This window comes from Misgurnus anguillicaudatus, chromosome 20, assembly GCF_027580225.2.
Source record: "Misgurnus anguillicaudatus chromosome 20, ASM2758022v2, whole genome shotgun sequence".
Lineage (NCBI taxonomy): Eukaryota > Metazoa > Chordata > Actinopteri > Cypriniformes > Cobitidae > Misgurnus > Misgurnus anguillicaudatus.
In genome coordinates this window covers 22,896,899-22,911,402 of record NC_073356.2, presented here as the reverse complement: position 1 = coordinate 22,911,402, position 14,504 = coordinate 22,896,899, and the positions used below count along the sequence as shown (strand labels likewise).

The 14,504-nt window shown below is 38.1% G+C and overlaps 1 protein-coding gene across 1 annotated transcript in view; it reads right to left on the bottom strand.

Annotated features, from left to right (window-relative positions):
* Positions 1-14,504, bottom strand: part of ankib1a (ankyrin repeat and IBR domain containing 1a) — a 28,016-nt gene that overhangs the window by 8,613 nt on the left and 4,899 nt on the right. Inside the window, exons 3-11 of the mRNA XM_073858333.1 lie at positions 11,302-11,602; positions 10,760-10,942; positions 9,851-9,968; positions 7,731-7,936; positions 6,910-6,998; positions 6,236-6,380; positions 5,809-5,969; positions 3,866-3,954; positions 3,601-3,731 (exon numbers count right to left, since the gene is read on the bottom strand). Of these exons, the coding sequence (XP_073714434.1) occupies positions 3,601-3,731; positions 3,866-3,954; positions 5,809-5,969; positions 6,236-6,380; positions 6,910-6,998; positions 7,731-7,936; positions 9,851-9,968; positions 10,760-10,942; positions 11,302-11,602 (1,423 nt within the window). The remainder of the gene's footprint in view (positions 1-3,600; positions 3,732-3,865; positions 3,955-5,808; positions 5,970-6,235; positions 6,381-6,909; positions 6,999-7,730; positions 7,937-9,850; positions 9,969-10,759; positions 10,943-11,301; positions 11,603-14,504) is intronic.

The following is a 14,504-nucleotide window of genomic DNA, read 5'->3' as shown; positions in this document are numbered from 1 at the left end:
GTTTAGTTAAAATGTTACATTTTAGAACAAATTTGTCATACATTTTCTTTGGGGGGCCACAAAGAAATGGACTATACACAAGGGGGGCCGCATGCTGAAAAAGTTTGAGAACCACTGATGTAAGGAATTGATTTTTTGCAGCCACTACAGATATGTGGTCCAGTACTAATATGACCTTAGTAGGATTGGCTACTATAAAAGTCCTGTTCTGGTATAGTCACTTTATTTTGATTGCATTTTTATTTTTAGATATTTTTCATACACTTTATTGTGTTTATTTCTAGTGAAGAATTTTCAGTTTTTGAAAGATGTATTATTCCTTAAATAATTACTTTAAATATGCATTATGTGTATTAATATTTACTGTCAGGTAAACCTTGCATAAGATTTAATTTAAATAATCACAACAATGTGTGAAAATAATTTCATGAACAAACAAAAAATGTATGAGAATTAAATGTTAAAGCAATAAAACAGACAATTAATCGCCACAATCGTCAAAGCCCTAAAATAAAAGCCAATTAATCGCCATAATCGTCAAAGCCAAACAAAAAAAAGGCAATTAACCGTCATAATCATCACAATTTATGAGTCAATTAACCGTCAGACAAATTTCATAATCGTGACAGCCCTAGTTTAGGGTTAGGCTTGGGGGTAGGATTAGGATGAAAACCACACCATCCAGTGAAATTTCACAAGATTTTGGCTCTAGCTGTATCCCTACTAGCCACAACCCAATGTCACGCTTTGATCGTTCTGCGCGACTTTGCATGAAGTCGAGGAAGCCTTTTATGGAAGAGGGCTGATTAGTTAAATTTGATTTTTTTTATACAGATAAAGACAACGAAAACACTCTGGGAAGAAGGACCACGTTTTAGAAACATTGGTGTCGGTTACACACTGGAGTTTTACGCTTGTTTTCCTCCACAAGCCGTTGACTATTTGCATAAACAACTTGTGCAAAAGCCTGACCAACTGTCATTCTGAATAAAACCTTATTGGATTAACTAAATCCCTGATTAAATCCAACATGGATATGGTAGCACTGCATTTATTTTAAATAAATTAAAAGAATAAAGTACCTTTCATTTGCATAACATACTCTTGTGTCTGATATCATATAAAAGCCTACAAATAAAGTTTCAGGCATGCAACTGAAAGGTTTGACGATGACTGTATAGTATGAAATAATTTGCATTGGATAAAAAGCATCAGATAGTTTCAACCGCACCCAACTGGGACAAAACAAATTAATTGAATACAGTACTTATTATCCACAAACCTCAAGCTATAAAGTTGATTTAGAGCGTGTTTAGATTATAACAGTCCCATAGAGGAAATTATGACTATTTGTTTAACCAACCGCATTAAATAAAGCTGTTTCTCGTCAGAAGCTGTTCTTCTTATACTTGTTTCCGAGTCTTAATATAAACCACTTAAACTCCTTCTCAGTGCTTTTCTGTATATCAATGATACAAAACAGCAGTAAATGTTTCTGAATGATTTATCTGTACGCAGCATGATACAACGCAATAAAGGAGTTTTCTTAAGCAATCATGGATCAGGTTCAAGTACAAACCATTTCTCTGTAAAGGGCACTCCTACACCTGTGATGCATCATTATTTCGAAAGTTTCGAATGAATTCAGATAAGACAGAGGATGCATTGTGGATTCTGTCAGAACAACCCAAAATTGATCTACTCCATAACAGTACAACAGGGTTCCCACACTAAGCCAAATGTCAAATTCCCTGACTTTAACCAACTAAAAAGCTGAATTTCCATGACTTATGTCCGTTATGCAGTGAATCTGGATGATGTAGCGTACATTGCGAGTTCAAAAAAATCAGCATAAATGCCTAAAAATGTGAGTTTTAGAAGTATCTCTTGACAGAAATGCAATATAATATACATAACTATATTATTAGTGGTGTATAAAGACCTTACATAATGAACTGCATTGTTTTTATTACCTTAGAATGACCCGTTTTTATTTACCTACACTGCGGGTCTCCTAACATGGAAGTCGGCGTCATGTTTCTACAGTAGCCCTTAATGGACAAACCGTTCTTAAAGAGGTCATATTACGAATTTTTTTAAGATGTAAAATAAATCTTTGGTGTCCCCAGAGTGTGTACGTGAGGTTTTAGCTCAACATACCCCACAGAGAGTTAATTACAGCATGTTAAAATTGAAAATTGGGTAGGCCTGAGCAAAAGTGTGCCGTTTTTGGGTGTGACATTTAAAATGTAAATGAGCAGATGAAGTGCAGACACTGATCACAATGATGGTGGTTTGTTGTAATTGAAACTCAATTGTGCTGTCAAGTCCTTCTTTTCTCCCTCTTTCTCTATGCACTAAATGGCAGTGCTGTGGTTGGAAAGTGCAGAAAAAGGGGGTGGCATTATTGTAATTCGCCTTGCTACCTACCTCACAAAACAGGCGAAATCTGAACGACCTAATTTTTCACATGCTTGCAGTAAATGGTTTACCCAAACAAAGTTACTGGATTGATCTTTTTCACATTTTCTAGATTGATACAAGCACTGGGGACCCAATTATAGCACTTAAACATGAAAAAAGTCTAATTTTCACGCTATGACCCCTTTAAGATCACGTTTCATCCCTACGTTCTCTCAGACGATGACGACATGTTTTTCCTGTGACGATTACCATATGCATTTTGAAATTGAGGGGTGAGCTGCTGGTTGCAATTCGCAATCTCACCACTAGATGCCGCAAAAAATTACACACACCACCTTTAAATAATGTCAAGATTGTATTAAAAAAAACTAAAGTTTACAAGATAAAGGCAAATGAATTCAAACTCCATAATATTTTCCATTATAAACAAGGGGCATCAACATTTGTCCACAGAGTTTCACAGAAAAAGATCAGTCATAATAATGGGTTGTATTGTCAGATTTACATTTGCTGCAAACGAACTGTTCAAGCAACAGCTTTCCGCTTGTTTTCCTGCATAAGATAAATAGCCGTCCAGTCCAAAGGAGCATTTTGCGCTTGTTTTCCTCCACGTGCTATTGATGTGAACCGTTTCCTTTCCCCCTACCCTGCGCCTGTCACTCGAAGCCACAGTTAAGCCTTCATTAAGGAAATAACAGTGGGGCTAAAGGCCGTCACTTTCCCTTTGTTTAAACACCTGCTTCTGACGTCAAAGAGTCGGTTTGCAACACATACACACACACATCTTCGGTCAGGCGTACACGCACTTGTGTGATATTTATACAAGATTTTTAAGGGACCTTGTGCATCACATCTAATTGGTCAAGTATACAAACAGTCCTCTGACGCAAGCACATCACAACATGTTATTCTGATATAGCCATACTGTGATAACAAAACCAATATCTCCAATCTATAACACGTTACAAATAAAATGCACAAAACTGGGGGGATATACTAGAGGAGGATATACTAAAGAGAACCCCTTGTCAGACGACCCATAATAAAAGTTCATTTCTAATGTTTCCATTGATAATGTAAGATATAGGATAACTTGTTACTCAATAACTTACCAGCTAATAGTTAATTTTAGTTAGCAGCTTGACATTTGGATCACATCCTGCATTCTTTACTGACCTTTGCACACTGCATGTGATTACAGCCTTCATTTTTCTGGATGGGGGACTTGCAATTGGCACAAGGTTTGGAGTTGCTGAGTAACCACAAGCAGTTGGCAGCATCTTCATAGGCTTCACTCACACCAGCCACTGTGTAGAGAGGCAAAGACAGCTGTATTTTAATGAGCAACCATTCAACAATCATTTGTTTATTTATTATTTAAAAGGATGTATGTTGAATTTTTTTAAACGTTGAATGAATTGAAGTGTTTGTGAATTCCTACGTTCTTCTGGCTTCATATCAGACACCTTCTGCAGCCACATCTTCCATGTTTCACAGTCACAGGGTTCATGAGCATCACCAAGACACTCCCTAATGAGGTAATGGAAAGATACAAATTGGTGATGCTTTAAAAATGTCACGTGCTGCGCAAAACGTGCACCGTGTAGATTAGGGTGAATATCACAAAACATGTCAATAACATTGTGTTAAACACAATTACTTGTAGATGCGGTTTCACGGACAGGGCTTAAGGGTATAAGATGTCTTAATTTAAAATATTTTGCACTGACATATCTTAACATATATCATTGCAATTGTTTTGTTTCAAGATGCACACCAGTATTGTTTTTTGTAAGATACGTTTGTAAAAAGGCCTAGTCCAGCATTAATCTAAACCCTGTTTTCTCATTTAAAACACATCTTTGAGCACCATAATAGCATATATAAAAGTTTTTCCTGTGACAGTATTTGCTTTATGCTTTAAAACAGCTTGAATGTAACTCTACACCCATTCCTCATTTAGTATACGCAGATCTATGAATAGGCAAATAAGTCACTGCCTTTACTCAATAGAACCAGCTCAGACCATAGATATACATGTACATAGATGCTTCATTCGGCAGTTTCAGACTAATAGCTGCTAAATCCGGTTCACAATGGATACGCGAGCTTTGCATTTGCACTTTTTTGGGGGGGGGGGGGGTTGATTAGAGAATGAACAGGACTTTGCACAGACTTTTAGGCATATTAAAAATGCCACAAAGACATATAAACAACAATAAAAACTTGACTTTTCACCACTAGGGGATGTTAAATACAAAAATAAGAGCATTAGCGTAATTTTTCAATACATAAATGCTTTTATACATAGATGCTACATTCGTCAGTTTCAGATTCATCCGGTTCACAATGCATATGTGAGCTTCGCATTTGCACAAATTTTTGGGGGGCTGATTAGAGCATTAACAGGACTATATACGGACTTTAAGCATATTAAATGGGTGGCTCAATGGTACTTCATGCATTCTGACTTATTAACACAGTTATGGAGTTGTTTCCTCATGCTAAACGTAGGCAAAGTTTCAAAAAAGCAGTTGGGCGTGTTACAGAGTATTTCTGCGCCTAATGCACTTTGCCAGGGTCCGTACAAGTTTCAGAAAGTTTTTTTCGATTACGGGTCCAGCTGACATTTCAGGGGTTTCTTTACGTTTCACTTCTTTTTATGGGCACCTCCCCTGGAAATCCCCGCCCACCCGTCAATCAGCGGGAGACACTAGAACTTACAAACATCACATAACGCGACAGCTTTGTTTAATTTCAAAGCTCAATAATGGCACGAAAGAATAAGTGTGTTTTTGGATGTTAGGAGAAGAAAGTCAGCCTTATGGAAACAATGCATATAGTTTATTATTCGGAGTAGCAGCGGAGTTTTGCGTGTGTGTTTGATGCGCTGGCTTTCATTGGAAAGGCCCAATCGAGTCACGAGTTGCATGCGGTAAGTAAGACTTCTGTATTATGTTGGAAATAGGCGCGTGCATATTATATAAATGACACAAACATGTAGTGAATCATAAGTTAAACAGTGTTGTATAGTGTTGCATGACTCGTACTCGTCCTCCCGCGGTAGTAAGTACGTTATCAGAAAGAATCTGTAAAGCTAATCTTTTTTTTATAAATCTGATTAAACTAAAGACTCTTCGGAGATATAAAGAATGTAAGCGTGTGTTATGTGAGCTTTAAAAATGCCACAAAGACATAAAACAACAATAAAAACTTGATTTTCACCACAAGGGACATTAAATACAAAAATAAGAGCATTAGCGTAATTTCTCATTACAGAACAATACTAAGAATCTAAAAAACATTCAGGCATTTAACAGTTACATTATTGTGATGCTTTTATGCAGCAAGTACACAGATCAAGCGGACAGCTGGTTAACATACCAGCAGAAAAGATGGCCTTTCCCACAGTCTACAGCAGGGGCTTTGAGCAAAGGGAAGCTCTGAGAGTCAGAGGCTCCAGGGCCCGGAAGAGTCAGTCGTACGGCTCTTTCACATCGAGCCACAGGGCACCAGCGAATGGCTGGATTATTATCTACAAAAGCCTGGAGATGGAAAATTTGAAAATGAGGTTTGCTTTGGAAACATGATGTTTATCCAACAACCAAGCATTTGAATTCTGAGCATGTTTGTTTATTAAATCTATAAGATGAGACTGCAGGTGTTTATGTTCAAACTCTGACATACAGCTTACCAGCAGCAAGATGCTGTCTGCATTTTGATTCAAAGCGAGTGACAGACAGTCTATCATAAGAGAGAAGAAATAACAACTTTGAAATGGCCTCTGGTGCTAACAGGACTTCAATTGTACCTTAATGTCAAACTGCAGATAGCGTTTATCCATCTCTTTGGAGACCACGCTTTCAATGACCTCCACAGGAACCAGCTGGAAGCAGTCATACGCAGGGCAGATGATGTTATGTGCTTCCCCTTCTTGGATCTTCAGATTTAAAAACCTAAATTCCAAACCAGCATTGTTCAAAGATCATGAATTAACTATATGTATTACAGATAATCTGCAATGCCATGCAGATAAGAATCAGAATCTATTCAAAAATGGTGGTAAAAAACATAATGTGCACTAATAGTTTATGATCAAAAACAACTTTTGGAGGTCGAGTTGTTAGGTTGGTGAATCCTTTTACAATATTATATGTAGTGTGGTCTTTAACAGGAAGTCAGCTGTTACACATTTACAAAAAAGCAATTCCCGCACACTATCTTCCTCAATGAGTTGACTGAGGAAGATCAGAAGATCGAAACGTTGCAAAGCAACAATTATAAAAAAATTTCAGCAAGAAGATTTAAAAAAAAAAATGTATTCTTTCACCGTGTTAACTGTTCTTACTATACATTTATTCCTACACTGTTTGTTCGTAAAAAAGTTGATTTTTGTTGACCTCCTGACCGTAACTCACAAACGTAAAACCATATTATAGACATTGTGCATTATAATAAACCCCAACTATATGTTATAACACTTACCCTTCCCAGCACCCCCGGCAGAACTCGTGCCCACACGACATGTCTACAGGGTCCTCAAATACAGATATGCTGCACATGCAAATCCCACACTGTATGGATAAGACAAACATTTTGAGTTAGATTTATCTTAATGTTTGAGCCAAGAATAATGATTAATGCATTCAACACAATAGAAGAAAAGGCACATTTTTATAGCTCTATACTTATTGGTACAGCTAAGAGAGTTAAAGTTGCTATTTGAAAGATACTAAGGGGACTATTTTCGGCTGCTGTGTAATATCATTGTGCCTCCTGCAGCCATGTAACAGCAGCAAGGTCCTTGATTATTACGCCAGAATGAGAGTGTAGTTCCTATCTATATCTGCCTAGAAAATCACAACTTTTAATTTTACGTCGGTCTTAGTACACGATGTAACTACAGAAGAGTCACGTTTTAAATAGGTAAAATATCGAAACTCTCTGGTTATTTTTTTGGGGCGCGATGCTAATGGTCTCATCAGATTCAATGGATTATGCTAAGCTATGCTAAAAGTGCTAGCGCAGGACCTGGAGATCAGCTGAATGGATTCCAAAACAGTAAGAATCAAATGTTTAACTCTAGGGGAGCTGGAAAATGAGCATTTTTTTTTTATTGAAGTGTCCCTTTAACATGGTCTATGGGAATTGACTCCCTTTTGGAGCCAGCTTCAAGCGGCCAGTCCATGCAGTTTAAGTCACTTCCGTATTGGCTTCATCAGAGAAATCGGAAGGTTGGCCCTCTGCAAAACATTATCTTTTAAATGGATAACAACATAAATCACTGATGTGAGAGAGAATCTGACCAGGGCAAGGCCGTCAGTGGGTGAAAGGCTGATCTCATCAGGGGATGTTACAGATGAACGTGTTGTTCTGGGAGTTTTAGGTGAAGGCAGTGTGTCCCAGGCATTGTAGCCACTTGGAGGAGGAGTTGGCATCTGAACACCTGAGCGTTGACAACAGTCCTCTGCATTAGACATCCAGTCTTCCAGAAGTTTCTCACGGTCCCAGTCTATTTAGCAGAACAGAAGATGTAAAACCATCTTGAAAGATTTTGTTTCGCTCTCACATTATGCTCAGTATCACAAGATTGGGTTGGACTTCAAATTGTCTTTTAAAACATCTCATTTTCTAAACCATATATACTGTAACTGATACGGTCTTTACAAGGAAAAAGATGAAACGCTTTGTGCAAACAAATCACAACGTCTTACAGCCACAAGCAAAATGAAAAAGAGCGAGTTTTTGGAACCTTATCCAATTATGTCATATATATAAATATAAATATTAAACCACCAGTCCCTTTAAATATCTGAATATCAGGGTATTAATACTTCAGTAAAGAATGGTGGAATGTTGTAGCTTGTGAAGATGGAAAATACAAGAGCCAAACCTTCCCTGAGAAATTGTAGAGTTTGGTTATTGACCAAATTAGATTTATCCAATGGATAAACTGATTCGCTGGCACTTAACAATAGCGCTTTGAAATATATTAACCATTTTAGTGGTTAATCCAAGACATTTCTTCTTCCTTTATTTATTTACGCTATTCCAGGATATACGGCTATATTCATAACGAGAACCAGTTTATCCATACACAAGTTTTATTCAGACAAGTTAATCCATACACAGGTTGGGGGAAGGACAATTTGGCATCTCCAATTTGCCTAACATGCAAGTTGTTGGCCTGTGGGAGGAAACCGGAGTACCCGGAGTAAACCCACGCTCACACAGGGAGAATTTCAGTGGTACTGTATTACAATGGTACATTACCGAGGAAAGAAGGGAATACTATGATATCTCTATAAAACATGTCTATTGAATGTACCATGGTAACATTACTTATCAACTGGTATTTTTCAGATGTATATTAAGGAAAACCTTTCATTAAAGTGTGCTTATAAAATCTTAAAATGTGTAAAAAGTCACATTTTACATGACCACCTTGCCATTCTCATATAATGACAGTTAAAGGAATATTCCATTTTCTTAAAAGAAAAATCCAGATAATTTGCTCACCACCATGTCATCCGGGGTGTTGGTGTCTTTCTTTGTTCAGTCGAGAGGAAATTATGTTTTTTGAGGAGGGCATTGCAGGATTTTTCTAGTTTTGATGGACTTTGGTGGAGCCCAACGTTTGATACTTAAATCAACACGTAACAGTTTTTTTCAATGGAGTTTCAAATGACTATAAACGATCCCAAACGAGGCATAAGGGTCTTATCTAGCGAAACGATTATCATTTTTGACAAGAAAAATAACAAATATACACTTTTAAAGCACAACTTCTCGTCTAGATCCAGTCGTGATCACCAGCGTGACACCACGCAATACGTCATGACATCAAGAGGTCACAGAGGACGAACGCGAAACTCCGCCCCAGTGTTTACAAATGTGTTGAAAGAGGACCGTTCCTACGTTGTTGTATGTCAACTGATACTAATTAATGTCTTTGTGTCAGTTTATTGTTTACAATGGTCCACAAATTGGCGTTTTATATATTTACACGTGACCTCCCAACGTCACTACGCATTTACGTTAGGTCGCGCTGGACCGGACCTAGACGAAAAGTTGTGGTTTAAAAGAGCATATTTTTTATTTTTCATGTCAAAAATGACAATCGTTTTGCTAGATAAGACCCGTATGACTTGTTTGGGATTGTTTATAGCCCTTTGAAACTCAGTTGAAAAAAACTGTTAAGTGTTGAGTTAAGTATTAAGTGTTGGGCTCTATTAAAGTCCATTAAAATGAGAAAAATCCTGCAATGTTTTCCTCAAAAAACATAATTTCTTCTCGACTGAACAAGACATCAACATTTTGGATGATATGGTGGTGAGTAAATTATCTGGATTTTTCTTTTAAGAAAATTGAATATTCCTTTAACATCAAAAGAACCTGAGTTCTAGGAGGTACAGTAAAGTCGTACCATGAGCTCGTAGCAGCGCTTCAGCCGTGAAGAGAGGAGCCTGCAACATATCTGCTGTCTCTACTATCAACATGTCTTTCAACCGCCGCAAATCCTGTAGCTTCAGTCCCTCATGTGGCTACATAGAGAGAGGATATAAATGATGACAGTAATGAAAGAGAGGTTCGGCAGAAACATATAAAAGAAGAGATAAAAAAGGTTTTAAACTTATATACTGCTAAGCTCTATCTAGAACATCAAAACAAACTAATCATGAGTCTACCACCAGTGTTATTAATTTCAGATGGATCTATTCTGCTCTCTCCTGTGACACTACATTACTGAGCTGAGATTTATCCTGCATTAACTTCTCACAGCAATGACTATTGAAAGAACTACATACACACACATAAAATGTGGAATAAATGTTGTAAATACATGTCAAGGAGTAATAAAAGAGCCTAACAAATGTTGATCTGTAAAAATGGAAATATGTAAGGGGTAATGTAGGGTCAACTGGTACATTAAACCAGTACCGAATGGGTTTATTTTCCGATAATCACCTGCTGACAGTGCAACATTCCAGTTCTTGCAAGGCTACTCGACAAATAAATAAATACACATGGAGATGAAATATTGATTTGAGCATTTTATAATCTCACTTAGCAATGTTGCATGCAAGACGATCACTGCAGCAATATTACATTGAGTTCATTTTCACTTTTTGATGACAAGAGTTGAGTTTGTATGTAATGAGAAAACGGTAGTCTCCAGTTTAATATGAGAGACATTAAAGCAGCATTCAGATGAGACGTCCAATATACAGTGATGCTATTAACAAAAATTTTAGACCACTGAATGCCACAATTGATCAAAGTTGTTCAAGATTTAAACATTTGGTATATACCATACTGTATATAAACTGGATACCTCTCGTCGGTCAAGGGCGGCATACTCTGCTTCTACCTCCTGGGCTCCAGCATCCCGAGAGAAAACCATCTGAGACTCCAGACGGAGTGCCAGCTCCTTGTGATGCATTTTCTCTGCTGCGTCACATGGCGTTTCCCTGTCTTCATTCTCCACAAATAAATCTGCATCGCTGTTCACCAACAACTCAACAGAGATTAGAGCTAAACTCATGGCTTCAATATTGCAAAATCATGTACAAAATCAGGTCATTTGATGTAAGTCACTGCACCACACAGTGGTATTGATGTTATTATATACATTCACTTTGCATTTATTTATTTGGCAGATGCTTTTATCCAAAGCAACTTACTGTGCACTCCAAGGTATACATTTTTACCAGTATGCATTTTCCCTTAGGTTCGATGACTTTTTGCTTGGTTTAACAGATTTATTTTTAAAGATTCACTACTAAGGAATTGAAGGTTAAAGTCAACGACTCATTATTAAAGCCAAGCACGTGCCAAATAAATAAGTAGAAATGTAAATCAACTTTTATTGCGAACCTCAACACAGCTCATCATCCCAGCAGCCGCTGCGTAGTGCAGGCCAGTGCTTTTTTTGTTATCCAAGGCGTTGACATTGACGCTCTCATACTCGCCCTGGTCCAGCTTGGCTCCGGTCCACAGCAGGACCATCTTGAGGCACTCGGCTCGCTTCTGTTCATCCTCCTGTGGGTGGCTGATCCGCGGTTGCAGTGCTTCCTCGCCTAGCAAAATCTGTGGGCCCATGCACAGCAGGTGCAATGCGGTTTCATTGTGAATGTTGCACTTGTTGGGGTTGCCATCTTTGGAAAAAAGGAAAGACCTGGAGAACGAATAAAAGAACTGGAATTAAAAATAAAACAACAATAATAATTATTATTATTTATAAAAATAACAATAGGGAAATTGCAATCACTAGGTTATAAAGAAATGCACTGTTACCTGCATGTGCTCTTAAATTCAAATGTACTGCTCTAAGCATAAACAGGACCAAAACATTTTGAATGATGTCAGTGCTACCATTCAGTACTCCATAATGTACAAAAGTGCACCGTATATCACAACCATATGAACAATAAAAAGAGCCTGACTCTGCTCACTGCAGCTGAAAGCAAACAGTGCCTCTCTGACAAATAGCTGAACATAATAACACACAATATCATCTTCAAGTAATTCATCACAACAGACTCAAAGAAATTGATGACAGACTTAAACGGACACTGCTATAAGAATGAAATTGAAGATTACATTGAGACTTTCATTGGAAATGACTAAGCACTTTGTTCTGGGATGTCGATGCTGTAAATTTGGCATAGGGAGTTCATTAGTTAAATTGCCTATTATTGTTTTGGAGTCTCCTACAAATCCATACAAGGTACAAAAAATATATTTCTCAAAATATACTTTATATCACCTCACTTCTCAAAGACGCTGAAACAATTAATTCAAAGCAGTTTTAAGATTCGGTCTCCCTAAATACCTCTTTTCCGTGAGCCTACGCTCCTCTGATTGGCCACCTGGCCCAGTTCCTTGTGGTTGGTCTCTTCACATACAGCATGTGTGAAAGGAGGAGCGGGAAGGAAGAGAGACAGCGCATGTGTACAACGTGTGCACACGGTCGAACACACAGCATTGCAAAGAGGTATAGTTTATTTGACTTGTACGCAGATGTTTAACGCATGCGCATCTCCTGGGCTACATAATACATTCTCCTGTAGGTGCACGCATGACCTACGTGTACAATGTACACAGGGGTTTAAAAAATCCGGCAATGTGCGTGCAGTATGCGCACATGCTTCTGATGAAGAAAATTGTGTCTCGCATCGCATACACGTAATAAATGAACTTTACTTTGGCCTTGATGTAAAGGGGCACATTTGTCAATCTTTGTTGATTTTTCCACACGATCGAGTCTCACCAACTTAATGAGTTCTCCACAAGAAATGTAATCATCCTTTGGAAGTGGAAATAATACAAAATAAAAATATCATTTGCTTTCACAGCGTGCAACACAGCATCTTCTCGACATGACGTAAAACACAAGCATCTGCTGAAGTGTTTGAGGACGGGTTAGAGTAAACATCGATTGCGGACAACCAGCCAAAGGCAGGCATAATGCAAATGTGTTACCTAGTGACGTACATCCGTAACAGATATAGATTCGAATTACTGACAACTCATTAAGACGGTTCAGAGTCGACTCCTTTTGGAAGACAATAATTTAATTTAGCACTGTCAGATGAACGACAGAACATTTCCACTGATGGACAGCTACATTACACATTGCAATAAAGGTAGTTTTATGGTGCTTTTCCATTGCATTGTACCCCAAGGTTTGGTTTGGGTCAGCTTACTTTTGTGAGCTTTTCCACTGGGTGCAGTACGTAGTACTGGATACTTTTTTTAGTACCACATCGGTCGGGGTTCCAAGCGACCCGAGCTGATTCCAAACGTGATGCAAAAACACTGTAGATCACTGATTGGTCTGAGAGAATCGTCACTACCATTGTTGTAATGTAAAAGATTAGCTTTACCTTAGTGCTAGTTTGCACTCTCTCAAGCAAACATTTTGTTATCTGTGCTCTGCTATAAGTTGCCAAACTCCCTTTTAGCGATGAAAAACATCCACAGGTTGAGAATCAGGAACACCATACCATTTTTTCCAGACTTGCAATTTGTGGCGGCACATTCGCGACGCGCATATCCGCATATATGCAACTTAAATGAGGCTTGGCGGAGCGCGTCGACTGCCGCCTCGGGTGTTTGTACAGAAATTGTCATGTGAGACAACGCAATAAACGCTGAGCAAACATCTATTTGTGGTGGTCAATTTTACATTTGTGGCGAATTTAAGAAATAAATGAGTGTATGAGAATGTAAACCGACGCTCTCACATGTATGATGTCACAGCAGTAGGCAGCGCAAATGTAACAACATGCCTATAATCCCTCCCACTCCGAAGTGTTACTAAACTCGATGGAAAAGCTAACAAAGCCAAAGTGAGATGAGCTGACCCGACCTGACCCAAACCAAACCGTGGGGCACCATGCAATGGAAAAGCGCCATTAGAAAATCCCCGGGTTGCACTTTAATGCAACCGAAAACAAAAGATATAACTCTCTATACCCCCAACATTGTCTCACAACCTGCAACGTGCCCTGGGTAGGCCAGAAAGACTGGTTTAACAACCAAGAAACTAATATGGCATGTTATCTGCAATTGTTTGATCAAGTAACACTGACACTTTGTTAACAAACTTCATCCACATTGTGAAATGCAAAGTCAAACTTTTAAGCTGGAAGGAAAACTAATATCCAAAGAAATAGTCTAGACATGTTGGTGGCCAACGTGTTGGGCTTTGTTCTGCTGTATTTTGTCATATGAAGTCTTTATTGTAATAAGTACAGAACAACATATAGTATATCTTTGGCTAAATGCCTGAGCTACAACAATCCTGGGTGTAGTCTAAAGACTGACGGACCATGTGCCTGCAGTTTTTCTAAGAATAAGCGTAAGCCAAAAAGTGAACCAGAATTCTAGGTACAGGATACTTAGGATAATTTGCATTTAAGCTTGTATTCACATTTAATTAACCTGTGTACTTAGGGTGGTACAAAGTATCGAACATACAATTAAAAGGGAAAGACAGCATTTAATATGTGTATGTAAGGAACAAAGGAGAAAACTAAAAAGAGATGGAAACAGGAAATTCATGTTTCAGGAGT